The 27,275-nt window shown below is 38.6% G+C and overlaps 1 protein-coding gene across 6 annotated transcripts in view; it reads right to left on the reverse strand.

The window, feature by feature from the left end:
- The window catches only part of CACNA2D1 (calcium voltage-gated channel auxiliary subunit alpha2delta 1), a 494,284-nt gene extending 467,703 nt beyond the window's left edge, over positions 1 to 26,581 (reverse strand). For all 6 annotated transcript variants that reach the window (XM_047096155.1, XM_047096153.1, XM_047096154.1 and 3 more), the window contains exon 1: positions 26,487 to 26,581. In XM_047096155.1, the coding sequence (XP_046952111.1) occupies positions 26,487 to 26,581 (95 nt within the window). The remainder of the gene's footprint in view (positions 1 to 26,486) is intronic.
- Positions 26,582 to 27,275: the final 694 nt, after the last annotated feature.

The following is a 27,275-nucleotide window of genomic DNA, read 5'->3' on the forward strand; positions in this document are numbered from 1 at the left end:
TCTTTTATAATTTGAGAAACCACTTTTCTATCTGTGCAAAAGGAGCTTTGTATTGACTTAATTTTCCCTGTGCAACATCTAACATTTACCCTAAGAAAAATGGGTCATCAGCAAGTTTATTTCTATTCATGCCCTGATTTCTCAGCCAGAGAAGTGATGTGTCTGCATTTCCAGGCCTGGGCAGAGAAATGGCTCTTGAGAGGTCTTCGTATCTCTGCATGGCTACACAGGTGTCATGCTTATGATGAACATCTTTCTAGGGGGCTCCAGGACAATGGCTGACATTGGTTTGGCCCTAACGCCTCATTATTTCTTAGGAAAAGAAACGGAGCCTATTCTATCATGCATACTTTATGGAAAAACTTTTGGAATATTTTCTTAATTACAATCAGAACACTTGTAAACCTAAAATAGTTTAGGGAAAAAATTTAATAAAAATAAAGCTTTAAGATAATAGATGTTAAGTGCTTAATACATATTTAATATTGTTAAAGCTGTCTGAGAAATTATCTAAGGTATGATCTTGTTCTATTGGCTTTGTTTCTTCAGGGACAATGTTTATTAAGTTATCTCATTAATTTTTTTTTTTTGGTTTATTTTTCTTTTTGAGAGAGAGAGAGAGAGAGAGAGAGAGCAAGCGAGCACTAGCGGGGAGGGGCAGGGAGACACAAGGAGAGGGAGACACAGAATCTGAAGCAGGCTCCAGGCTGTGAGCTGTCAGCACAGAGACCGACGTGGGGCTCGAACTCAGGAGTCGTGAGATCATGACTGGACCTGAAGCTGGACCCTCAACCAACTGAGCCATCCAGGTGCCCCTTCATTAATTTTACTAAGGAGTATATATGTTACATATACATAGCATATAAATATGTATTATACGGATACACAGAGAATAATACACATCAAATTATTTTATTAATAGTATATATTATCACGAATATTAAAATTTACCTTCCCCTAATCCACCTGCCAGAATTTCAGCCGCTAAAAAATACTAGAATGATAAAGCAAGATATGACTGTAACACAGTCACAGTTTCAGCATCATAGCATATAAACCCTGCCGTCTAAACTCCCTTCCAAACATAAGATGAGCTCACAAAAAGCTAGATACTTAAATAGAGCCCAACCACCAACCTTCGTGGTGAATGTAAAGTTCCCCAAATCCAACATCGTCACTCTGTGAGGAAAATGAACAGCCCAACATCACTTGTCACTATTGCGCTCCACAGTTGTCAAAGTGTTCACATACACATTCCCTCACCTGACTGTCACAACACCACAGTGAACCCACTAACAGCATCTGAATGTTTACCGCAGAATGAGACAGTACACAGTTATCACGGACCCGTGCCTCACACAAAAGCCAAACTGACAAGAGATCCAACACAGTGGAGAAAGGAAGCAGGCTACAAGTGATTTTTATCCATTCTAGGGAGGTGTAGGTGTCCAGAATGTTCACTGTAAAAACTTTTTTCTTCAAGAAGGTGAACACAGTCCCAGCAGTAATACCTCAAAGTGAGCCTGACCTCTGATTCTCTAAGGCTGTCCATCCTGGGAGCATATGCCTCTGTGAAACTCTGTACATAATACACAGGTCAGAGCTACCCATTTGTATTTATAATCACATCATTAGCATTCCTAAAACGTACACATTAACAAATTCATACTATTCTAACTTAAAATGTCCCCAAGTAGAAGGAACTATTATCACATTACCTTCTTTTAGAAGAAGAAAAAAAACTTTAGAAATTGGCCTCCTTTTTTTTTTTTTTTTCCATTAAACAAATCTTTAAAAGCCCAAGGGTTTTCTTTATTTCTTGAAAAGTCTATCTGGCAAGAATCATCCTATTTACCCATCACACGTTTTTCCAAACCTGGAGCCGATCCATTGGTGTTACGCCAGAGAGGAGTACAGGACAAAAACATCAGATATAAGTCTCTCTTTGTAAGAGAGTACTAGAAGAACTCCCTAGACATGTAGTGTGGGACCTGCATGAAATTACCTGGAATGTTTGCCTTTAAGGCCTAAAACACAAGCTACATTGCACATATCTTCATTCTAGTCAGGTAGGTTATGTATGAGTCTTCCCCAACACATAGATTCTGTAGGACTATGCTTCATACGACTGGGATGTTTTGTTGTTTTTTTTGTTTGTTTTTAGCTTAAATATACTGCACCTTATCTTTGGGGATATCAGGTTTCTAAATCTAGATTTTTTTATCAGAGGAAAACTATCCAGAAGAAAAGCAAAACGGATGGGTGAGTATATGCAGGGTCTGGGTACACGTACCCAGTAAAAGATCATTTGTCTGGAAGCATAAATATAGAAAACATTTATAACTAAATGTTCTAAAGGAATTATTTTGAATCACGCTCTGTTTGAAATGAAACTCTTGCGGCAATTGCGGCATAGGATGACAAGTATACACCAGGCCTTAAATAACTGAATGCAATGTCAGGAACATCCCTACAGAGCAGCTCAGTGTGATGGTGTCTGCATGAGTATATGCCAGCTACCACAACAAAGTGTCACAAACTGGGTGGCCTAGAACAACAGAAATGTACTGTATCACAGTCTGGGCACTAGATCTACAAGATCAAGGAGTAAGCAGGGCCATATTCTCTTTGAAGGTGGTAGGCCTCTCTTCTAGCTTCTGGTAGTTCCTTGGCCTGTAGTAGCACCATGTCAATCTTCAAGGGGCTCTCTCTCTCTCTGTGTACTGGGGTGTACATTTTCCCCTTTTACAAGGATATCTGTCATACTGGATTAGGCCACCCTCCCAGTATGACATAATCCTAACTAATGACATCTGCAAAGATCCTGTATCTAAGTGAGGTCTCATTCTGAGATTATGGGAGGTCAAACTTCAACACATGAATTTGGGGCAAATATAAGTCAACCAATGATAGCGTCCCATGAAGGAATTTAAAAGCAGTCTCACAGGTAATGCATAAATTAGGATTATTCCTTACATTAATGATTTGCAAATCTTGTCAATTCATAGCTGTTTAAAAACTTTAAACTGATACTAATGAATAAATAGTAAATATCTCATTTCTTAATGTTTTTAAAGGAAAAAATGCATCTAGGATATGAAGAAGCTAGACCAAGTGCTTCTTGATCAGTGTGTATTTTAGACCATATCTACAATCCAGACATATGTTTACAAGTTTATATATACTCAAATATCTCTGCTATATATCACATTTTTACAATATTAATATATATTTTAGATTTCCTAATGATGACACCATAAATCGGATCACACACTAAGGCCTACTGGTGAAATAGCCTGAGCACAGGGTATCCACACAATTTGCTATCTAAAACTGGACACTTCTGAGAGTGAACGGGCATTATTAACAATTAGGCTGGACAATATGCATAAACCAAAACAGTCCAAATCAAATCCAACACGAGGGTAAACAAAAGGAATAGCTGAGCCGAAGCAAAATGCTGGAAGGTATAGAACAGGTTTCACCATATTTGTCTGCAGTACAGAAAAGGAAAGGTGTGATTATTTTGCTCATGTATGAATAATGAGTACCCCCAAAAAAGGGAGAAAAATATGTGGAAATGTAGTAGGTTTTCCATATAGTGGGGGTAGAATATATTTTTATTTTTGTTAATAAAATGATATGTACAAGAGAGGTATCTTAGACAATATGAAAAGGAGATATTCATCACAAAAAATGTGTCTTTCTAGCCTCTGCTAAGTCAACCAGTAGAATGGATCTGGAGTACTTTAAGAGCCCCACATAAGCCAATCACATTAAAGAGGTAAAATACTGTATTATTTCTTTGAAGTCAGAAGAAAAAGAAGCAAAGAAATTACTTTTTGACCAAATCAAGGGAAAAGATTATCTTGGACCATTCTGGGTTTCCATTTTCCCTCATGTAATAGCGTTCCCTCCTCACCAATGTAGACGCGCTCACTGGGATTACTGTTTCGATGCTATACCACTTTGTGTTGTCATTCTTGCAAGTGCACTGGCCTTAAAGAGAAAAACCCTACATGTAGCTGTCTCCACTTACAGCAGTAGATGAGCAGAAACACCTGGTATTCTTTTCATACTCATCAGGTTATTTTTGGTATGTGATCAGGCCAGCCCTATACAATTTCAAAGCCATGTACAAGAGAGAACACTATACGATACACCTACAATGAAGTTGAGTAGTACTGTGAGTTTGTCCCAATAGTGTTCTTATTGTTTTTGGGTCTCTGTTAATTGTTCCTCTCTGAAAAAAAATGGAGCACTTTCGGCCAAGAAAACCTTCATTAGTTTTCTAAGCATCTTTCCCAGGTGAAACAAATACCCCTAACAAGAGTGTGTGTGTCCATGTTAATTACAGTTTGCCCACAGGCCACCCTGGCAACTGTCCAGAATTTCTGGTATCTACAAAGCATTTTATGCAGTGTGCACAAGGGCAGGATGGATTGTCTCATTTCCGCTCCAAACCCAGCAGGAAAGAGCAGACACCAGCACGATTCTGGTAAAGACATGTTTCATTGCAACATTTTCCTTCAGGAAATTCACAGATCTCCAGGAACAGGGGAATTATACCCCTGTACATTTGACTATATGTTAAATAATTACACTTCCTGCTTCACCAAAAACTAAATTTAACAGCTTAATTCAGAAAATATTTTGAACTAGCCAATTTACCTCTTTTAATAGCATACTTATTATCAGGGATTAATGAATAAAACTCACTGATGTGACAAACGTTAGCAAAATGCAAACACCACATAAGTATTGTGAAACTGAGCCAGAAATAGACAGCATTGGCAACAGGAATACATTTCATGGGCCAATTTATTGTGCAGATTTCACTTTGATCAGTGGTTCTCAACCAGGGGTGATCCTGCACCTCAGGAGACATTTCAGAATGTCTGGAGACATTTTTTATTGTCATGACTTGGGGACAGGTTGCTACTGGCTTCTAAGAGATAGAGACCAAAGATGCTGCTAAATATCCTACAATGCACAGGACAAGCCCTCATTATAAAGAATGGTCTGGTCCAAAATGTCAATAATGCCAAGCTGGAGAAATGGATCCTTAAATTGTGTGGAAAAATTAGTGGTTTGGTTATAAATTCCACATCGTAATGCTATCTTCCCTAAGTGCCCATTAATAGACATTAATAGTCATTTTCAGTCAGATTTCTCTAATTTGATTTTTCTAACATGTCAATATTATATATTACCAAAGAGTAAAAATTATGAAATATAAACAAATATTATAACATTAAAATAAAATAATATAGCCTTTATCATGCTGTAGCTGAATTTAGGAGCAACCAAAGATTGGTAAGAAATATACATGATTTAAAGCTGTATTGCCTGTAATATTAAGAATTCCAAAAATCCCCTTCCAGTTTTCATCCCATGATCAACTTGTGATTTCGTTTTCTTTTCAAGATAAAACATTGCTTTTAACCTACCACATCTTGGAGGCCAGAAACAGAATCGCTCTCACTGTCAGATAAAAGCATGAGAAGAGTATTCAGAAATGTACCTAAGTGTATATAAAGAGAAACTCCAGTTCTGTCTCTTAAAAAATGCTGGACTATCTTCTTTGTAAAACATTACAAAGAATACCCTGCTTTAAGTGTTTTGAGGTCCTTGTTTCCTTATTTTAAACAACAACAATTTTGCAGAGTATTTGCCTTTGATAAGTTTGTATTATGTTTTATGTGGAGCCACTTTTCAACCTTCAATTCAGAATGACAAAAAATAGAAATATCAGAGCAAAAAAGAAATCAAACCAAACTTTCCTCTAATGTTAGTTGTATCAATAGTTGTTTAAGTTTATGGGGCGCCTGGGTGGCGCAGTCGGTTAAGCGTCCGACTTCAGCCAGGTCACGATCTCGCGGTCCATGAGTTCGAGCCCTGCGTCAGGCTCTGGGCTGATGGCTCGGAGCCTGGAGCCTGTTTCCGATTCTGCGTCTCCCTCTCTCTCTGCCCCTCCCCTGTTCATGCTCTGTCTCTCTCTGTCCCAAAAATAAATAAAAATGTTGAAAAAAAAAATTAAAAAAAAAATAATAAAAAATAAAAAATAAAAAATAAATAGTTGTTTAAGTTTATAACTCAACTATTTTTTACAATTCTTTAAGTGCATGTCCTTGAAAACATCTTTGTCCTTCTCATCCTAATGGTCTGCCCTTCTTAACCTACTACACTGGTATTCTACTACCTGTAATTTGATAAAATTGCACTCTTAATTGTTATAAAATATCACATATATCCACAGTTCTTTACTGGTCATGCTCAGTTTATTTCCACTGCACATATGCCACTAATAGCTATCAAAAGTGATGATTTTTTATAGTAATATCTGATATTTAAGAGAAGAAATGTGAAGTGAGGCAGAAAACCCTAAAAACCCATTCTTTCAAAACTTGTTCCTTGACTCTATGCCAGGACATTGGTAAGCACACTTCAGAAGCAGATAGTCTAGACATTCCTCTTCTGACATAATGTTTGGCAGTTTCATTACAAGGTGGAAGAGAACTACAGGAAAATCCTCTCTTTAAACACATGGTCTGCACTGGGGTGCCTGGGGACCTCAGTTGGTTGAGAGTCTAACTCTTGATTTTGACTCATGTCATGATCCCAGGGGCATGGAATAGAGCCCCAAGTTGGGCTCCATGCTGAGCAAGGAGCCTGCTTAAGATTAAGATTCTCTCTCTCTCTCTATCCCTCTCCCCAGCTCCTGAATGCTCTCTCTCTCTGTCCAAATATATATATATATATATATATATATATATATATATATATACACACACACACACACACATATGTTTTCTATATATATGTATACGTATATATATACATGTTTTCCAAATATATATATATGTATACACACACACACACACATATATATATATATATATATTTGTCCAAGTATACATACATACACACACACACACACACACACACACACATATATAGTCTGGATTTATATGGCCGATACATTAGAGATTTATCTGTGTTAATGAACTCTTTTCAAATGATATCTCCAGAAAGACTGTTTATTCAATGGTTTGGGAAAGAAAAGTTCCTTTGAGGTTTTGTTTTGTTTTTAAGAGAGTGGGAGGTTTCAAATCATGGATGGAACATAAAAGCAAGAATTTGATCAACCAAGGAAAAGCTTATGGACACTTGATCCATCAAGAAAAGAATAAATATTGTGACACAAGTATAGAGAAAGTAAGGCAGGTAGACCTAAAACCACATTTAACAGTTAGTGACTGCCTCCTACACTACTAAATATAATGCCCTCACTTCTATAGTGCTCACAGGCAAGTAGGACTGTTCAGAATTAATCAGATCAGGTAAGTATAAATGTGCCTTAATTCACAATCTAATTTAAAATGAAGATGGTCAAGAAAGAGAAAGAATAACCCAAAGACTTTCATTTCAGAACCATCTAAGATTAATGGAATAATCTCATAATTTTGAAATAATACATTGGCTTCATAAAAATTACATGATGCAGCAAAGGTTTTTGGTGCCTTATCCATACATAAGCTTTAAACGTATTTTCCCTTCCTACTGTTTCATGTAGTTCTAAGAAAAAGGCCTCACCAATCCCTAACCAAAGATGCTCACAAAGAAAATAATACTTTTAGATGTGACACTTATAAGACATATGGTTCTAAATTCTCACCCACATTTTCAGCCAAATTACAAATGCATTAAATGAAAACATTCATGTATGAGGGTCATCTTGTCCAGATGTTTTAAATGATGTGCACATAAGACATAATAATAGTTAATATTTCTGTAATAATTAAATATATTGGTGCCCAAGTGTTGGACAATTTCCATTGGTAAGAGTTCTGCATGTTTCTTACAATCATGGTCTTTGTAATGCTAAATTACCCATTCTCTTTCTTGAAGGGACTTTTCACACTTCATAGAAACAGCCACAAATTTTAGTGTAAGATCCATGAAGTTATGTTATAAGGGAATTTACCAATAAGGTATTTGTGTGTGTGTGTGTGTGTGTGTGTGTGTGAGAGAGAGAGAGAGAGAGAGAGAGAGAGAGCTTATCCTGAAAATCACTTAGAAGGGATAACTACTCTGGGAGTTACAGCAAGAGTTTGTCTAGCACTGTCAATATTGGCACTGTTATTGGCTTGCTATCCTACCTATTAGTTGGGAGATGCAGCATCTTTATAAAAAGAGCTGTTGAATTCAATTAGTTTTAAGTGACCCACAAAAGGATTGAATGAGGACCCCTCGAGAGATTCTTAAAATATATAATTCTGTTTTTTAGGAAACAACTTTATCTCAATGGTCGGGAAAACTATAAAAGTGTTTGAGACAACTGTTGAGAATTAAGTGCATAGTGCTAGATTTTACTCAGAAGAGATTGCATACAGGGGAGCCTGGTGGCTCAGTCGGTTAAGTGACCAACTTCAGCTCAGGTCATGGGTTCGTGGTTTGAGCCCCACATCAGGCTCTGTGCTGACAGCTCAGAGCCTGGAGCCTGCTTCAGATTCTGGGCCATCCTTTCTCTCGTCTCCTCTCCTGCTCACACTCTATCTCTCTCTCAAAATAAATAACATTTAAAAAATTGTTTTTAATAATTTAATGTGAAAATCTATATTTTAATGCCATTTTTAAACTGAAAACAGCAATTTAGTTACCTTAAATAGCTAAACGAATTAAACCAGTGTTCCTCAGATTGTGCTCTGCAGATCAGCTCAAGGAAAAGTATAAAAAGAGTGTTTAGACACTTTTGCAACAGTTTAAAAAAGTAATGTTATGACTACTGAACCTAATGATTTAAAAACAAAATTCATATCTTTTTAAATTCCATTTTTCCATTCACTGATTTTCATTGTGTTCTACAAAATACATATTTTCAATGGACATGAAATTTAGGAAAAAAAAAAAAACTTCTATTCCTTTTGCATAGGTAGTGCAAAAAGCACCCCATTAGACAATTACTCTGGCCAGAATCCCCTGGTGTCAGCAAATTAATTAGTGCTACAGGTATAACAAGGGAAGTCCTGAACCAATCAGGCAATCAGCAGCACTGCCAAACTGAAATGACCAGGTATAGGGAGGGCAGAGCAAGAGAGCACCTGTTTGCAGAATAGAGGAGCCCCTTTTTAAAGTTAAATTTACCAAGTATCCAGTAGTTATTGTGAAGAAGCATCTTATGATCATCTTCTCTTTAAAAAGAGAAGACATAGCTATTCACCTAAATCAGTTCACGGAAGAGGAGAAATTTTATATGGATGCTTTCCGTTACAAATGTACACTTCTACACTAATACTTGATAACTGGGGCATTAGTTAGAAATGCTACTCTTCCATATCAAGATGTATTTAAAAAAGAAATGCTGGGGCACCTGAGTTCCTAAGTCAGGTAAGTGTCCAACACTTGATTTCAGTTCAGGTCATGACCTCACGGTTTGTGAGTTCGAACCCCACATCTCGATTGGGATTCTGTCTCGTTCTCTCTCTGTCCCTCCCCTGCTTGATTTCTATCTCTCTCTCTCGAAATAAATAAAAATAAAAACCTAAAAAAAATGCTCGTTAGGATTTTAGAAAATCACCTAGTTTATACAGGCCAGGAAATGCAAGTAATTTTAGGAGATTTAAGATATCATGAAGTAGAAACCTTAACTTGGAAATAACTTAAGCCTTTATATTTCAAAAGAATTGTCTTATAACTTTTCCACACATTTGTTGACAATTTTGTGTAAATCGGCTTAAACCACAGCAGAGAGAAATCTTTTCTTTGTAGAGGGTGAAAAGTTCAGCTAACACCAGTAATGAGTTGTTAGTGAGCTATTGGAATTTAGTCTCCTTACAGGATGGATCAGAACAGAGGTGGCAAAGCACAGGGTGCCTGGCAGCAAAAGGACGATAGGTCATCTGACTCAGCATTTCCACTGTTAGTGAACATCTACAGCTGGAGAAGAACGAGTATCCTATTTTCTGGTTGTTGGTGTGATAGTAGAACTTGTGGAAGAAAGGATTCTTTGTCGGCTCCCACAGATCATCTGTGCTCCTGCAGTGGGGGTTGGGCATGCGATCAAGAAGGGATGTCACTCCCATGACTACTAGGTTGTCCCATGGCAAAGGCAAAGGGGTTCTATAGATGCAGGTAAGCTCCCAAACCACTTGATTCTGAGTTAATCAAAAGAGCAATGAGCATGGGTGTTGTATTCAATCATGTGAAAGTCCTTCAGAGAGACTGGGCTCCTTTCTGAATAGATTTTCCCTCTGGCCTTGAAAAAGTAAACCACCCTATTCAGGACCTGCGGGGTCCTCATGGAAGTGATGTGCACGTGGCCTCTGGGAGCTGAGAACAAATGGAAGGAGGGAGGAGGTATTCCTAGAACCACAAAGAAGTGTGGACAACTACATAAGTTTAAAAGAGTAAGAGAAAGTAGCCCAAGAAGGGAAAGCAGACCAGTCAACACCTACTGCAGCCTTGTGGTGCCCCGAGCCACAGCCAGACTCCTCACCATGGAAACTATGAGAAAAAAATACACTGTTTTAAACCAATGGGTTTGTGGTAATAGATTATGCAGTATTAGAAATACCAAACTAGGGGTGCCTGGGTGGCTCAGTCAGTTGAGCGTCCGACTTCAGCTCAGGTCACGATCTCGCGGTCCGTGGGTTCGTGCCCAGCATCGGGCTCTGGGCTGACGGCTCAGAGCCTGGAGCCTGCTTCCGATTCTGTGTCTCCCTCTCTGCCCCTCCCCCGTTCATGCTCTGTCTCTCTCTGTCTCAAAAATAAATAAATGTTAAAAAAAATTTAAAAAAAAAAGAAATACCAAACTAAAGTCAATAAATGAATCTAGACTAGTAAATTCTAAACAAGGGGCTCATGTTATCTACCATCTTCAAATAAAATGCCTTTGTGAAGATTGCTTTCATTCACTGTACTTTAAATCGGTAGATAGTACTCAATCTTTTTTATATCATGTGATTCGAATCTTCTTTGCATAAATGCCGAGAATTTAAGAATATCCTGATTTCTCCCATTTAATCACACAATTACATTAGGAGGAAAGCAAGCCAACTGGGCACAAGGGAAAGCCACATCGTATGTGATTCTGCACATGCATCTCTAAACTTTAAGATGTGTGATAAGCTCTAATAAAATTCTTCTCGAAAAATTAGAATGGAGGGGAGCCTGGATGGCTCAGTTGGTTAAGCGTCTGACTTTTGGTTTCAGCTCAGGTCATGATCTCTCAGTTCATGAGTTCGAGCCCCACGGAGGGCTCTGTGCTAACAGCGCAGGGCTTGCTTGGGATTCTCTGTCTCCCTCTCTCTCTCTCTGCCCCTCCCCCACTCTCTCTGTCTCTCTCAAAATGAATAAACTTTTAAAAAGAAGAAAAATTAGAATTGATATTTTAAGCAGTATAATTGATTTACACTGTTTTTTAAAAACACTGGATAGTATTAATTTATCCCTCATGGTAAGATATGATTGATGTATTTATTGCTAGTCTTAAAAAAAGGGGTGGAGGGGACATGGGTGCCTGAATGGCTCATTTTGTTAAGTGTCAGACTCATTTCAGCTCAGGTCAAGATCTCACGGTTCATGAGCTCCAGCCCCACGTAGGGCTCTGCACTGACAGCACAGAACTTGCATGAGATATTCTCTCTCTCTCTCTCTCTCTCTCTCTCTCTCTCTGCCCCTCCCCTGATCACACTCACTCTCTCTCTCACTCTCTCAAAACAAATAAACATTTTTTTTAAAGGTGGGGCACCATTCTATGCTATACATAGTATCACAATTATTGGGGATACAGTTTTAGAGTTGCCAGCTGCAGATAACTTTCAACAATTACAAGAAACATATTATCCACAGAGAACATCTAGTATTTATTCCACAAAGCAAAAGCATCAAGTGACAATGAGACATTATTCTTCTGTACATAAGAATGCTACGTCCCTGACTTCATTATACATTTCTTAAGTGCAATTCAAGGGTAGCACAGAGTACTAAAAAGGGCAGAAAACATCAAACTTGACCATTTTTGATTTCAGAAAGATTAACAGAAATGAAACTGAAATAGAAGGGGTAGGAGGTGGGACTTTTTCCAAAGCATACCCACAGGCACTGGAGTACTCAAGTCCCAGGAAAGATCTAGTTTATGTTCAATAGACACACTAATACCACGTCGTTAGGTAACAGTTGGGTGCTGAGCAACTGGATGTTAGAAGGTGCGAAAGCCACGTATTCTTCAGGTCCCATATCGTTTGTGATGGAAACAAACAGGAACCCAAGTCACCTGATCCACAAAATTCTCCTGCTTCTAATCATGTATTTATTTAGTACTTTCTATGTGCCACTGCTTTACATGAATTAACATTCTTTTAAGTTTATTTATTTTGAGAAAGACAGCGTGAGTGGGGGAGGGGCAGAGAGAGAGGGAGACTGTCAGCGTGGGGAGCCTGATGCAGGGCTTGAACTCATAAAACCGTGAGATCATGACCTGAGATCAAACCAAGAGTTGGATGCTTAACCAACTGAGCCACCCAGGCACCCTGAATTAACATTCTTAACTCTCACAACCTTATGAGGTTTTACCAACCATTCAAGTTACCCCAGCAATAACTGGAGAGCTGAGCTCAGAGCCCACAATTTTAACCAACCAGGCAAGTTCCATGAGAGAATTAAGCCTAATGTTCAAAAGCATCCATTCTTTAAAAAGTAACTTCTCTAGGGGCACCTGGGTGGCTCAGTCGGTTAAGCGTCCAACTTCGGCTCAGGTCACAATCTCACGGTCTGTGAGTTCGAGCCCCGCGTAGGGCTCTGTGCTGACAGCTCAGAGCCTGGAGCCCATTTCAGATTCTGTGTCTCCCTCTCTCTCTGCCCCTCCCCTGCTCATGCTCTGTCTCTGTCTCAAAAATAAATAAAAACATTAAAAAAAAAAAGTAACTTCTCTATGCTTCTAGAATGGTACTAGTTACAGACCACTTTTAAGAGAACTGAAAAATAGTCTCCCAGATCGTTATCTGTGTTCTGTGGTTCAAATGAAGAAGACTGGTTAGAAAGGCTGCAACCACACCCCAGATGAGCACTTTTTACAGCTCTGAGTACTTGGTAGTGGCATACAAGAATGTGTACTTGATGATACTTAGCATGAATCCAACACCCAAATCCATTTAAAAGACAGGAGACCTGAGTGTCTTAGTAGGAATCTGTTCTAATTTGGTCGAGAGGGTATGGTCCCAGGTGGCAGCTGATGTAGCTGAGCATCTCTTCCAGTGATGTAAACCCAACTTCAGACAATAACCATGACATACAGCATAAAAAAAAACCTTAAACCCAAGCTCAGAACACTGAACAAGGTCTGGTGTGTTACATTTTTTACTTAGTCCTCTCCTTTGATTGCCTGTTCCAGAGAAGACTTTCTCTCAATGTTCTAATCTGTTTAACATGCGCACAGTAAGAGACTATTTAGAAAAATTAAGTAATTCCTAATACAGTCCAAAGACAGCCCCAGGAGTGGATTAAAACTGGGAGAAAGACCTCAGCTTCTACTGGTTTCATGGTAAATAGAATGAGAGAAGCTAATAGTCTCCACCCTTTGTTCAACAAATTCAGTGGGACATACACATACCAGGACTTGATGGCCTCTCATTTAAGCCTCATAATCTCCCCTACAAGGTATGGAATGCGACTGCTCTTCTATAGAGGGCAAAACTACAACTCAGGGAGATTAACTTCCCACGGTTACATGGGCTGTATCAGAGGCAGGGTTTAACCTTCACATTACCTGACTCAAAACGCTGATTCTTTCAACCATACCCAAAGACCTACCTTGAGTTCTAGAAACTTCCAGAAGACACTAGTCTGGTTCTGGCTTTTCTTGAATGGCTACCAAATGCTTCCTAGCAACTTTTGGAGGCCAGTCCTGCAATATGGAATCATTGGGGGTGATTTGATGGGAGAGTTGGAAGATGAAAAAAAGTGTGATCACAGGACTCAAAGCCAACAAAAAATTAAAATTATAGTCAGCAAGTATACATCCCATCCCATCCATTTTGATGTTCCAATTATTCCTAACGAAATTTGCAATCCTTCATATGTATGATAGCACTGCTGGACACTACAAAGCATTTTCAGGTTTTATAATGTCTTCTAAATATATATTCTACATGCATGTAACACATCTGAATCCCGATGTGTATTCTACTGTTTTATTATTTCCACTTCATATAAGTCATTATATGTTTCTATTATATACAATGTTCACATATATTAATGTTACATACTTATGTTTATGTTTACATAGAATGCATAAAATATGTAATATTACATATTATCTTATGTTTACACTGTTACATACATAATAAATATAAACATCATATATAATGTTATATGCATATTTATATATGCCATATAAATATGATTCCCTGCAATTAGGGTGGGGATGCAGAAGAAAACAGGGAAAAAGGAAAAAAGAAAAAAAAAAAGATTTTGAGTGGCATGTTGGTCTCAGGTTTTAGATCCCTCTGCATATTATAAAAACGGAATCCCAGGGGCTACTCTGCTTCACTTATAGAAAAGCCCAGAAGGGGTAGGACCAAATCCAAGGCTTGCAACCCTCAAAGCACCCCTCTGTCATGGTCATTTACACCCAGGGACTCAGCTGGCTTTTAGACACCACACAGACAGATTGTGTCACATCTGATCATTTAAGGAGATGAATGACCTCATCTAATTACCATACATGGTTTGCTCTGTGATGAGTTACCATTCCCCTAAGCTTATTTATTACCATAGAGTATTAATATAAATTTTAAACAATTATTCACCAGCAGACCTAACACCATGTATCAATCCCCTGGGCCCTGAGCTACACATGCACAATACAGTTTTACCTCATGAAAATTAATTCTGATTTCTACATTTATATCAACAGGACAATCAGGTGTTTTGAGAGACAACCAAGCCTTCTACATGTTTAATTTAGAGCAATCTGCACACCCTCCATTGTGCCCATCCTCCTGAGGCTTCCATGGCCCATTTGTCTGTCCCCTAACATTTTCGCAGATGCATATTTAGTCAATTCTAATATAATGTCAAGGCAATGAAGGGTTTGGTATTTTTAAAGTGACAAACATCATAAGAATTTTACACATTCCTTTCTGTGGCAAATGTCAAGATGACTGCCATGACGAGGCAGGTTCCTGGTGCTTGAAAGCACGCTGCTTCAATGGTATCACCAAGTTGTACTCATGAGTCATGTTATTAACGCCTAGCTTCATCTAAAACATCCCTTTCCTCCAGGAATCGATTAAACATGGGCAGGAGTAATTTTATTTAGGTGTTCAATATCTCACCACACAAGATAAGAGTTTGTGATACGCTGACCTCCCTTTATACTGCAAAGGGAAGGGGTGGCATTAAATGAGTCCAACTAATCATCAGTTGGATGAGTCAAATGAAAATTGGCCTTTTCCAGGATGCTCTTGGCAGATTTGGACTGACTTCTGTGTTGGTTGCTAAAAATGCAACTGGTCTCGATTTTACTATTCTGTGCTCACCCAATTTGTAGGGATGTCTGGAATCATTTCTATAAACATTAAGGACACACGGCTTTATTAACTTTCCAATATTCTGTCTTGAAGCTGAAAACTCACATCTTTGTTTGAAAATGAGAGGTTATCAGCAAAGGGATGACTTTTAAAAATAGATTCAACCTCCTGTGGCACGCTTCTCATACAACAGGTGCTGGCCGAAATGTCAAGATAAAACACATCAAATCCTCTATGGTTCTGCTGTCTTCACGGTCCCTTTTAGGACACAGGTTGTGTCCTTGACCCAGAGACAGAACACTTCATTCCCTCTACTCCTTTCATCTCCTGTTTATGATTAAAGGCTACACAAGTTTTAAGAAGAGACATTTCTAAGGCCTGCTAAGCAATTCCTCTTCCCATTCATTTCAGGCTTTTCTAATGGCCCGAGTGATATATTAGCACAATAATCTAGCTCGCTAAACCTTAGTCATCAATTCATGATCTCTTGAAGGCAGAAAAATCACATGTGGTACAAATAATAAAGCCTGCCCATTAAACAGTCCTTCAGAGATCCCCAAGCATCCTCTCCTTTGATCCTCATAATATAACACTGTGATTCAGTATTAAGTTAATATTATCCTTGTTCTGTAGATGGAGAAACTGAAACTGAGAGTTAGTTTTGCTCTGCTTTACAATGGCTCCTCTTTCCACTGGACCTCACTGCTGGAATGTGCAGCCATCCACAAGTGGACCAGGGCGGATGCTAACATACCAAAGCTCCTGCCGTAAAATGGCAGCAAACTACAGCAGGTAAGTGTAAGACGGTGTATCAAGCCAGGTGGGATCTAATTTTAGCTCCTAAGAAAATTCAGAAACATTCTTCATACTCTAAGTTTCACTTTCCTCATCTGCAAAACAGGGAAGATACTAATACTTATCTTAAGGGACTGGCTTGAAAGGTGGATTGCTTAAAAAACATGCAGTGTTACTTTACAGTGTTTGGCATATGGAAGAAGCTCACAATGATCAGGAAGCAATATTACAATGACTGGAAGATAGTTGTCAGTAATTAGTGTCCAGACATTCTGCAGGAGAGACATCAAAATTAGCTTAAATACAGTGTGAATACCTATGGGAGAGAAAAAAGGGCAAAGTCACAAAAGGGAAATAAATAGCCCATTCTTCTCATCTGATTCTTCTCATCTCTTGTTACAAACCACAAAAGTGGTTTTTCCACACCGAGCTGGGACCAATGAGATCAAGACTGATTCTTAGATCCAGTGGCACCTGCGATCCTCTCCATTCACTCAGTCATATTGGAAACTCAGGGAACCACTGTGATGGCAGCTGCCCCAGTGATTTCCAGACCTTCAGGAGACATGACATGCCTCTGTAAGGGGTGACGAGGGACAGGCTTTGCAGGAATATCCTGCCAGTGCTTTGTTATCCTATCACATTCATTATTTTGTTTTCTCAAAAACGATCTGCCGCAATTCAAATTTCTGCCCCATGCTTAAGACTAGACACTGACAGTAAACGCACCCCAATATACCAAGTAACAAGTATATAATGCTAAATTGGCAAAAGAACTATTTGCTTTTTTTCCCTTTTCACTGATACCTGTCATCTTTCTACCGTAAACAAATGCACATATTAAAACCGCAAAACCACATAGACCTTCAACATAATCTCTCCAAAACAAGGTAGAAGAAAAAGACAAAAGGGAGCCAAAAGTTGCTGTGTCCCAAGGGACTCTAGTGGGGAACTGGAGTTTTGTCACTATCAAATAAAGAAAAACACTAGTTGGTGCATCTCAAAATTTGGACATTACTGATGTGTATGTATTACATTTCTGAATCATGTCATTCCTTCTTGAGGATGGAATCTATAATTTGGAACACTTCTCTAAAAACATCTCCAGCAAATTAAAAGTGTGTCTATCCAATATTCCAACCATCTGCTCTAATTCTCAAGGCTGTTTCATATTTCAGAAGTTACTTTGTAAGACATTGTTTTTCCTCTTGATCCCTTCCTCACCTGCCTCTGTCAGAACACTCACGCATCAATCATGGCCTCTCTCATCTCTCATCTGCGCCATTTGGCCTTCTCCCTCTGATAAACCCAACCCTCCTGTCTGGTAGCACTTATTTGGTTGTGTCTACAACCTTCCCCACCCTCCAGGAGCCTTTTTCTAAAAACTGTCTCTTTTCTGTCAATGACGACTTAAAGAAAACCAGAGACTGGAATGAGAGGTGATCCTGACGGCAGCCCCACCCCTTTTGGCAGTTGTTGATACATCCTTGACCTTAACTCCCATGATTAATCATCCAGCCACTACCATTGAAAAACATTTCCTCTTTTGATCTAACATAGTCCTATGGGTTTCTGCTATGTACAGTCCCAAATGACCTAATAAAACTCATAATACTGTAAAGAAAAGAATGCCAACTCCCTTAAACTTTCTTTTCTAAACTGCCTATATCTCTCTTTTGTCACAATGCCATTCCTTGAAAGAATAATCTGCACTTGCTGTTATATTCTCACCTGCTACCAACTCCTCAAGGCACTGAAACCATGCTTCTGTCTGCAATATCTACTAGAACTGTTCTTATTCTATCCAAAGCCCCTACAGATACATATTTCTAATCACTTAATAGTCTACAGAGACACGGATGTCCAACAGTGAAACGATTACCTTCATTCACCCCCATCATTCGTCCCGTGTTCTCTAGTCTACAAAGTTCACTGTAGCATGATCTACCCAATAGAGATCTTAGAATGATCTCTGACTTAGCTCTTCCTGATTCCCCAAATCCCACAGCACCTGAAAGTTTACTTCTCGATCAGGTTTCATGTCTGCTCTGCTGTCCCCTTGCCACTAATCTTTTGTGGACCCTGGGCATCTCTCACTCTGGGAATGCTGCAATGGTTTACTAAGGGCTCTCGACATCTCTGCTTTAGCTATCAGCCCTCTTGAAATAGTCATCTACAAACTGGGATTCAATTTTTTTCTTTTAATCTTTATTTATTTTGAAAGAGAGAGAGAGAGAGACAGAGTGCAAGCAGGGGAGGGACACAGAGAGAGGGAGGCACAGAATACAAAGCAAGCTCCAGGCTCCAAGCTGTCAGCACAGAGCCCAACACGGGGCTTGAACTCACAAGCGGTGAGATCATGACCTGGGCTGAAGTTGGATGCCCAACCTATCGAGCCACCCAGATGGCCCTACAAACTGTGATTCAAAACATATTACTTTTATTTGTAATGCGAACAAATCTCAGCAGGAAGACCAACTTTGTTTGTGAATGTAGCGCTGGGATCCCATAAACTTCCACGTTGCTGTGAACGCTGCCCATCCCTTACCTCGGGTGAGGTAGAAATAGAGCCCTGATGCAAACATCATATAACCTGGACTCAAAACCAATGGCCCCATCCCAACAACATCTCTTCCCACCCAGAAGCCCTATGCCTAATACAAAGCAGACTTTCTTCAACATGCTAGGTGCTTCTCCTTGCTCATGCTCTGACAGATCCCACAGCTTTACAGTGGGCATTGAAATGTAAATGCCTTCAATGGGGACTCCCTTCCTCAGTTTGGATACTCAGTATATAGTTCAGTGCACTACATAATTGGCACTTAATAACTACATTAACCATTAAATTACATTTGATGTTAATATCTGAAGAAAGAGATGTTTAAGAAAGAGAGTAACTTAGAAATATTTTTAAAATATAACATGTACTATGTACTTAGAGGTCAGAGGTCTTCAACGTACTAACTAGAAGCCTACCTACCTGCAAAGTTATTTCACTTCTTATAATCGAATTGAAGAAATTGACTCCTAGAATTTCCTTTTTTTTTTTTTGATGATCAGTAAGCTTTTACTAAAGTGTTATACTTTAATGTTTCTTATCCAATTAACCATTTTCCCATGGGTTTCCTAAAAAGATAATGTTTAATTGCTTCTATCTTTTGAGATCTAGACAATTACATTGTCTTTTGTATCTAAGGTGCGTGTCCATAGTATAAATATTTAGGCCTCTATAAATGAATATTACGTGTGGTCAACATAATTTCTAGGATAACCACACTCACTTGGGAAATGGGCAAAAAAATGAAAATTAAAAAATAACCAATCGCCCCCTTTAGCATCCTTAATGTAAATTTGCACCATGTAAATCAGAAAGCTCCTTTGTCTGCCTCACAGACACATGCGTCATTTCTCATGGCATTTTCACCACAACACCTTTTGATGGCTTTTCTAAGACAGATTTTCTAAGTGTGCCTAAGCCCATTTATTTTACTGAGCCATTCTTCCCTTAACCCTCAAAATAAGACATCATTAATGCCTAACCATCCCTTTATATAGCCTGACAGTAGGCACCTAAGAACAATTTTATTAGCTCTTTCTCCTCTCTCCCCTAATTATCCCCCACAGTATGTGGGCAAATGTCAGAGGAAACAATTGTCTAGACTGTTTGACAAGTGTTGATCATGTATAACAGATTTATGAGCGCATCAGAATCCCTCAACAATTTTCCAATAGAGAGAAATATTTGAGAGTAAGAGAAAGTCCTCGGAAATAGTCAAAGAAGATTCACAGAAGTAGGCCCTGAGGTTTAATCACGGGTAACTTGGGAGAGAACAAACCAAAAACTCTCCATTTGATCTGGTGTTATATGCAAATAATAATAAATTATGATTAACAGTAAATGTGTAGGTGTATGAAAGAGACAGAGAAGCAATTAATTATCTGAATAAAAGAATACAGGAGTTTTTTTTTTCTTTTTCAGTTTGCCAGGAGACAACTATAATAAATTTTTAATTACCCAGGAAAAAAGAATTTCAAATTGACAGTAAGATTATCCCCAAATCAGAAGCATTTAAATGGACAACACCATTATTATCCATTGCCATCATTTCTAGTTTAAGTTGTTCTTCCATTTATGATATAGAATTTAAAATGTATTCTATTTTTTTAATCCAGCAGAAGCATATGGTTAAAAAAAATCAGCAGAAGCAAATGTTAAAATAACATTTAGCCAGAAATATACCGCATTCATATTCAAAGAGAACTTTAAATATTGCTTCATATGTAACAACCTGATTCTGCATTATTGAAATTAACTGTAAAAGTGTGCCAGTTTGTTAAGGCCACAGTGTCAACCTCTTCCTTGTTTATTATCTCTTTAAAATCTGTATAAATGGCAATTTTAAGGGAGCAATAATATTGAATGACTACAAATTACACAAATCTAAAAGTTTATATTTGCAAATAACATTTTTAAAACTGTTCACACTTATCCTTTGTTCCTAAAGCATGTCACACCAAAGGTTTAATTTGTACACATTTCTAAGTATCCCACATCTAAATAGCAAAAATAAAAATGGCTCAGTATGCAACGGCCTTTTAATAGGTGCCCAACATTTCAAGTGCAATACCTTCTTTCCCACAGTTATTTTGTTAAAAAGACGACAACAGCTTCTTGAGAATCATACTTCATTTGTTAGTCATCAATTATGTTAATAACTTGTCTCTACAGGAACTGAGCATTTTACAACCTGGTTTTTGTATACAATATCTCATTTGATTCTTGACAAATTATTTTGAAATGCTAGTGTTATAAAAATATTCTGAAAGAGATTCAGTCCCTAAAAACAGTTGTGGGTTGGCAGAAACTTGTTAATAAAATTGCCCTAGTGAGGCTTTTCTACCCCAGCAAACCACTTGACGAAGGTTAAAAAAATACATATGTGTGCGCACACACATTTGTATGTATGTAATATGTGCACACACACAGAAATATTCCCTAATAAACAAAATGCTATAATATAAAGTAGACAAATTATCTTGATTATGCTATGTTGATATTTTGAACCCTCACGGGAAAGGTAAAAATCGTAGTTTCAACAAGGTACTACACCATTTTTAGTTCAGTTGACATTAAAGTCAATTGCCTTTTTTTTTCAAATCTGTAAATATGACACAACCAGTTTCATGATTTTGTGCCCCCCCCCCACCCCACACACACACAAATAAATCACGAGTAAGCTACACGGTCAACCATCTCCATACAGTTCCAAGTTTACTGGAAAGCAACCATATGAAAGGCTTGGGAACATCTGTGGTACTAAACATAGTCCATGAAAAGACAAAGTGGCTGACACTGTGGGACACAGCGTCTGATGCACACTCCAAGCCAAGTCCGCAAATGCGGACTGGAGGTAACAGAACAGAGTTCCTACCCCACCATAAGCAGCTTAAATGCTTTTTTGAAATACAACAACAAACAGCTCTTTTATTACAAATGATGGAAGGCTGACACATCAGTAACAACCAGATGTTACTTTTTAGAAATAATGAAACAAATTCTGATTTTTTTTCAAACTTCTGAGTATGATTTACGTTAGAACTCTGATTATGTCTATGCCTGCAAGATAATGAAGGAAATAAACAAATCAGGTGATTTCCCTAAGGTATTTTATTTTAACCATTTAAGTCTCCATTTTAAGGTTATAAGTAGTTTGAAGACAGACCCTAGAAAACAAGATGTGAATTGAGAAGAACAGATTGCTTTCTTGGAAATCTGTATCTCTATTAACAAATACGAAAAAGAAATTTCTGTGTATGTGTTCTATATAATTGTACTCCAGAAAACATATCAATTTAATAATAGTTTGTTATGGGTACAATATTTTAAGTTATTTTAAAAGTTCCTAAATGCATTGCTATTTCTTATATATACTTCTAAAAGTAAATAGTAAATTTGAATACACAATTTGCATGTCTTTTTTATATTTTTGCAAAACCTTACCAGGTGTAAATCCAAAAATGAAGAGTATTTCATTAGGTTATTTTTTATCAATGTTGGACAAAAAATAGAAAAGTATCTGTGTAGTCAGGTTTCTTTGAAGAAAAAGAGTGGTAAAGTTTCTATTTTCACAATGAACAACGTGCTATAGATTCTAATTTTATATACATTTATTAAGTTAAAATCAAATAGTGAAAGCTATACAAAATAATAAAGGTACATTTTATCTCCTTTTTTGTAAGTCATAATAACCTTAGATTCATGTACCTTTCAAAAAAATTCTTTAGACTATATACATTACATTCTGCCTAATGCTCATTCAAATGCCAATCCAAATAGCTACACATATACCCAAATATAAACATTAAGAAACTTAACATCATGCTACTACTTACCTGAAAAATATATGTATTGTTGCATATTTTAAACGTACACCTGTGGAATAATAAATGTTATCTTACGATTAAGCTTATGAGAACAAATTAAAGATCTGAGAAAGGGATTTATTAATGTTCAATGTTTTTAGGTTTTAATTTACACTTAATATTTTATCTCATATCTCATCTTAGGGCACATTTCCTTGTGCATGTAGTACGTGAACAGAAACTGTTAAGCTCACATGAAAATAATTATGTCACTTCTAACACATGAAAAAGATATGCATTCCACTGTTATGACACAAATAAAAAATTTATTTTCCATAGTCTTTAAATGTATATTTGTCAAATAACAAAAAATATTTACATCTCAAGTATTTAAACCCCAAAGTACTATTCTCTCATGAGATATATTTTTTCCTGTAGATAGCTATAATTCTTTTTAATATATTCATTTTATTACACAGTTTATATATATTATATAATTATATATTATTTTAATATATTTATTCTATTACACAGTTTATATTAAAAGTTTATATTAGTTTATATTAAAATCCCCATATACCAATGGGCTCTCAGCCAATTATTCTTGGCTGATTGGCATTTTGATATGACTGAGATAAAAGTTTAACATTAACAGTAGTTACACTACAGTGTTTTTCTTTAAATATGATTTGTAAATAGATTCTAAAATAAAAAGCAACAGATTTAAATTAGCATTACAATACTGGCCAAATACATATTATCCAGAGTTTTAAAATAGAAGTGTTTTCGATTATGTGCCAAGAAATTATTTCTAGAACAAGCAAGAACTCCCTCTTTGAAAACTGTATCTTAAACTACCAATACAACATGTGCGTACTATAACATAAAAATGATGTGTTTTCCATTTATATATAAACCAATATACATTAGATGGTTGCTACCATATGGCATATTTATGATTCCCACTTTACTGAGACAATCATTTCCAGAAGAAAAACCTAACAGCAAAAAAAAAAAATTGCATCAAAATTCCTTTCTTGGTAGGGTTAAAAAAAAAAACAAAAACAACACTTCATTATTTCAGGGTTAGGTGTTAGAACTATAACTTTAATCACATTTACTGTACTTTAATCAAGAAGAATATGCTGCATAACAATATACGCTAAAGCATAAAAAATAAAGAAGGTATTTAGAATGATACACTATTTCTTTTTTTATTATAATAAAACTTAAGCCTTTAATATTATTGTAAACACTAGCTAAAAAAATTAAAAGTTTGTATTAGTAATTCTAACTCAAGTCCCACCCACTGAGTGCACAATTAATTTTATACTGTCTCGATGGCATGTTTCTCCTCTTAAACTACTCAAAAACTATTTATACCACTTTTTCTGGGAAAAGTAAAATTGTCAAAAAACAAAAGAATTTATTAATGATTTCTAGACAAATTTAGAAATAGGACTGTAATAATTTGCCTTCAGTGATACTCTAATCTTTGTACTGAGTTTTTATAAACTTGAATTTTTTCCCAACTATTTGAGATTTATCATGGTAAACACTCCGTATGAATTGTTTTCTTGCAAGAAAAGCAAATGGCACACCTTGGTGAAATTAATACTGTACCTTTTAAAATTTCATGAAGTTTATTCAGAAATCTACCATGAAGGACAAATGTCAACTATCATTTCTCCTGTCCTTAGAAGATGGTATTTTAACTTTTCAAATGAATTACTGAAGATGCAGAAGCCTTACAAAAATAGTGTTAATATTATACCTACAGGAGACTGACTTAGCTCTACAAGGTCTTTTATTAAGCGCTTATTCCATGAAATAATTAACGTTTCACTATTTGAAAATGTCTTCAATTTCCTTTGTTAAAAAATAAATTTCAAATCCTTTCAAAGAAAAGAAATTGTGGTTTCCTAATTCCTTTTTTCACCAATTATTTTTCTTTCTGGTCTCCAGTGAATTTCTGACAGTAAACATTGAATTATTTTAATTTTAGGAAAACATTTTTTGTAGATATCCTTCTCAAAAATAAGGATTTGTTCATTAATATTTTACAATGGGATGTTCAGGAATAGAAGGTTGTATTTTGTTGCACTTTAAAAAGCCATCGTTTTCCCCAATGGGGTGATGGTGTATTCCCTCCGAATGAAACAAATATTGATAAATTGTCAGTTAAAAAAACAACATGTTAAAAGCATGTAAACTGAACACAATGATTCCTTTTTAAAGAGCCACTTCTTCATTTGACACAAACGCAAGGGAGTCACTTGAGTTCTAGCTTTATAGGCCAAGCTACAAAAAGAAGAAAAAAGTAAATCACTAAAAGTGTAATTGCCTACTAAGAGTGAATTATTCTGAAGCATCTTTAAAGTAATTCTTACTCTATATATTTCAAAATATCCGCTTGGAACTTCCTGCCAATTAAACTAAGACCTACAGATGGTATTTTCCCTTTCGCTTCATAACAAAAAGGATCTGCAATCATTTTTATGGAAGATTATCTAAAAAGGGACATGACTGTAAATCAGTGACGAAAAATATTAGACACTCCCCTTCTCCGGGTTAGAATGGGCATCCTTCAGATTCTTGCACCGGCACCTAATGTAATAAATACTTTAAAAGCTGCATCTTAAATAAGAGCTGCAGGGTTTCGACTGGTAAAGATTCACTGTTAGCATCCACCAAAAACTCCAGGATTCAGCACTCAGCTAACAAAGGACAGCAAATAATTCCCAACAGCATAAATACCGGGAAGGCTACCTTGGGCTTTGTTTTTGTTATGTAAAATGCATTAAAGTGACTCATCCATTTAAGATCACCTACTCTTAGAAGCTTTAAAGTACCTTTAAGAAGCAAAATAAATGCTTTCCCAACCTGCCCCATAGGCTATTCAGCGCATTTTAAAACGTGTATATATTTTTATGAGCTACTGACTTTCCTTCTTTTTTCAAACCCAAGAGAAGAGAATTATTTTTCATTCCCTTCCTGCCGTGTGACTATACAGTTACCTTTAAGCGCTCTATTTCCAGAGCAGCAGCGAATTTTTTAAGTTATTTTAGAAATGTTAAAAATAAGAGAAAATTGCAGGAGACTCTGGAGACGATCATCCCTCCCTCAAAGAATAGGTTCTATTCATTTTAAGAACAGGAAAAGCTTGTCTACCGGCACTTAGATGCTTCAAATGCAGGATGAGGAGGCTGGATGGTGTGGTCCCAGGACCTGCGAGACCCCCAGGTGGACAGCACTCTCAGCTGCGTTGGGTGAGCACTCTTCGGAGGAGAATGACTGTCAAGTGCGCCCAGTAATTTGGGACCTAAACGAGTTTGGGTACCAGAGCAGCGGGAGAGCATCCCCCAGGGCCAAGTGAGGGAAGAGTCCACGCTGCCCTAGCAAGCCAGAAATTACCTATTTGTAAAACACCCACCCAAACGCAACTTGTTACCGGACTGAGTCTGATGACAGCGGGTATCTGGCTGGAAACTTTTTTCGCCCCAGCACAGCTAAACTCTTTCAGTGTAGGGATCCTTGCAGAGCTGGGCGGCGGCGCCGCGAGTCGTCGGCGGCGGACGGTTCCCGGGACAGCCCGGCCCCACCGAGGCGCCCGAGACGCCGGTTCGGCGCGCATTCCGGCGGCGAGCCGCGCGCACCTCCCACCCCGGCCTCTCCAGATCCGAGCCCGGCTCGCTCCCCACCCCCACGGGCTGAAAAGCCCCGCTGGTCGGGAACGGTCCCCGCGCCCAGCTCCCGCCGCACCCCTCGGCCCGCACTCCCGGCCCGGCGACTTACGTGACGGCCGAAGGGAACGGCTCCTCCGACGAAGGGCCGATCAGCCAAGATTGGAAAAGTGTCAGAGTCAAGGCCAGCAGGCAGCCAGCAGCCATCTTCGCGATCGAAGATCAATCCCGCCTCCCTCCCCGGCCGGGGGAAGGAGCGGTGCTGGAAACCGCGGGCGGAGGACCAGGAGCACAGTCCGCCCGGACCGCGGGCGTCCGGAGGGCTGGCGCGCCCGGGGCCGGAGCGCGGACAGGCGCGGGGGGCGGCAGGGGCGAACCCCGCGCGGGGGAAGGGGCGGCGGCGGGCGGACCCACTAGCGCGCGTCTGCTGCTCCGCGCCGCGGCTGCCGCGCCTCCGCCGCCATCAAGGGCGACTTTGGAAACAGACCTGGGCGAGTCCGCCGGCGCTCGCGCGCTCTCGCTATCTCTCTCGCTCTCGGTTTCCTGCCTGATTTATTCTCCTGATTGCTGGGGAGAAGGCGGAGGCGGAGGCGGGGGCGGAGGAGGGGTGACGGCGCTGGGGAGGGGGTGGGGGTGGATGCAGGAATGGGGGAATGGCAGGCGGAGAGACTTGTGGCAGCGAGAGGCTCCGTCTGGCTTCTCCGGGCAAGTCAGAGGGAGGTGGCTGGGGGTGGGCAGCAGGAGGGCTGGGCGTCAGAGCAGTCGGGCGGAGACGGGCCCGGAGCAGCCCTCCATACAAGGCAGAAAGGAACTCCCAAAGTCGGCGTCGGCTTGCTCCCGCCGCCCGGCGTGAGGCGGGGGAGCGGACCCAGCCCCGCGGGGCTCCCGGGGGACAGCCAGC

Source organism: Lynx rufus, unplaced genomic scaffold (assembly GCF_022079265.1).
Source record: "Lynx rufus isolate CCGP_SWC_20201006 ecotype Redwood Valley unplaced genomic scaffold, mLynRuf1.p SCAF_4, whole genome shotgun sequence".
Classification (NCBI taxonomy): domain Eukaryota; kingdom Metazoa; phylum Chordata; class Mammalia; order Carnivora; family Felidae; genus Lynx; species Lynx rufus.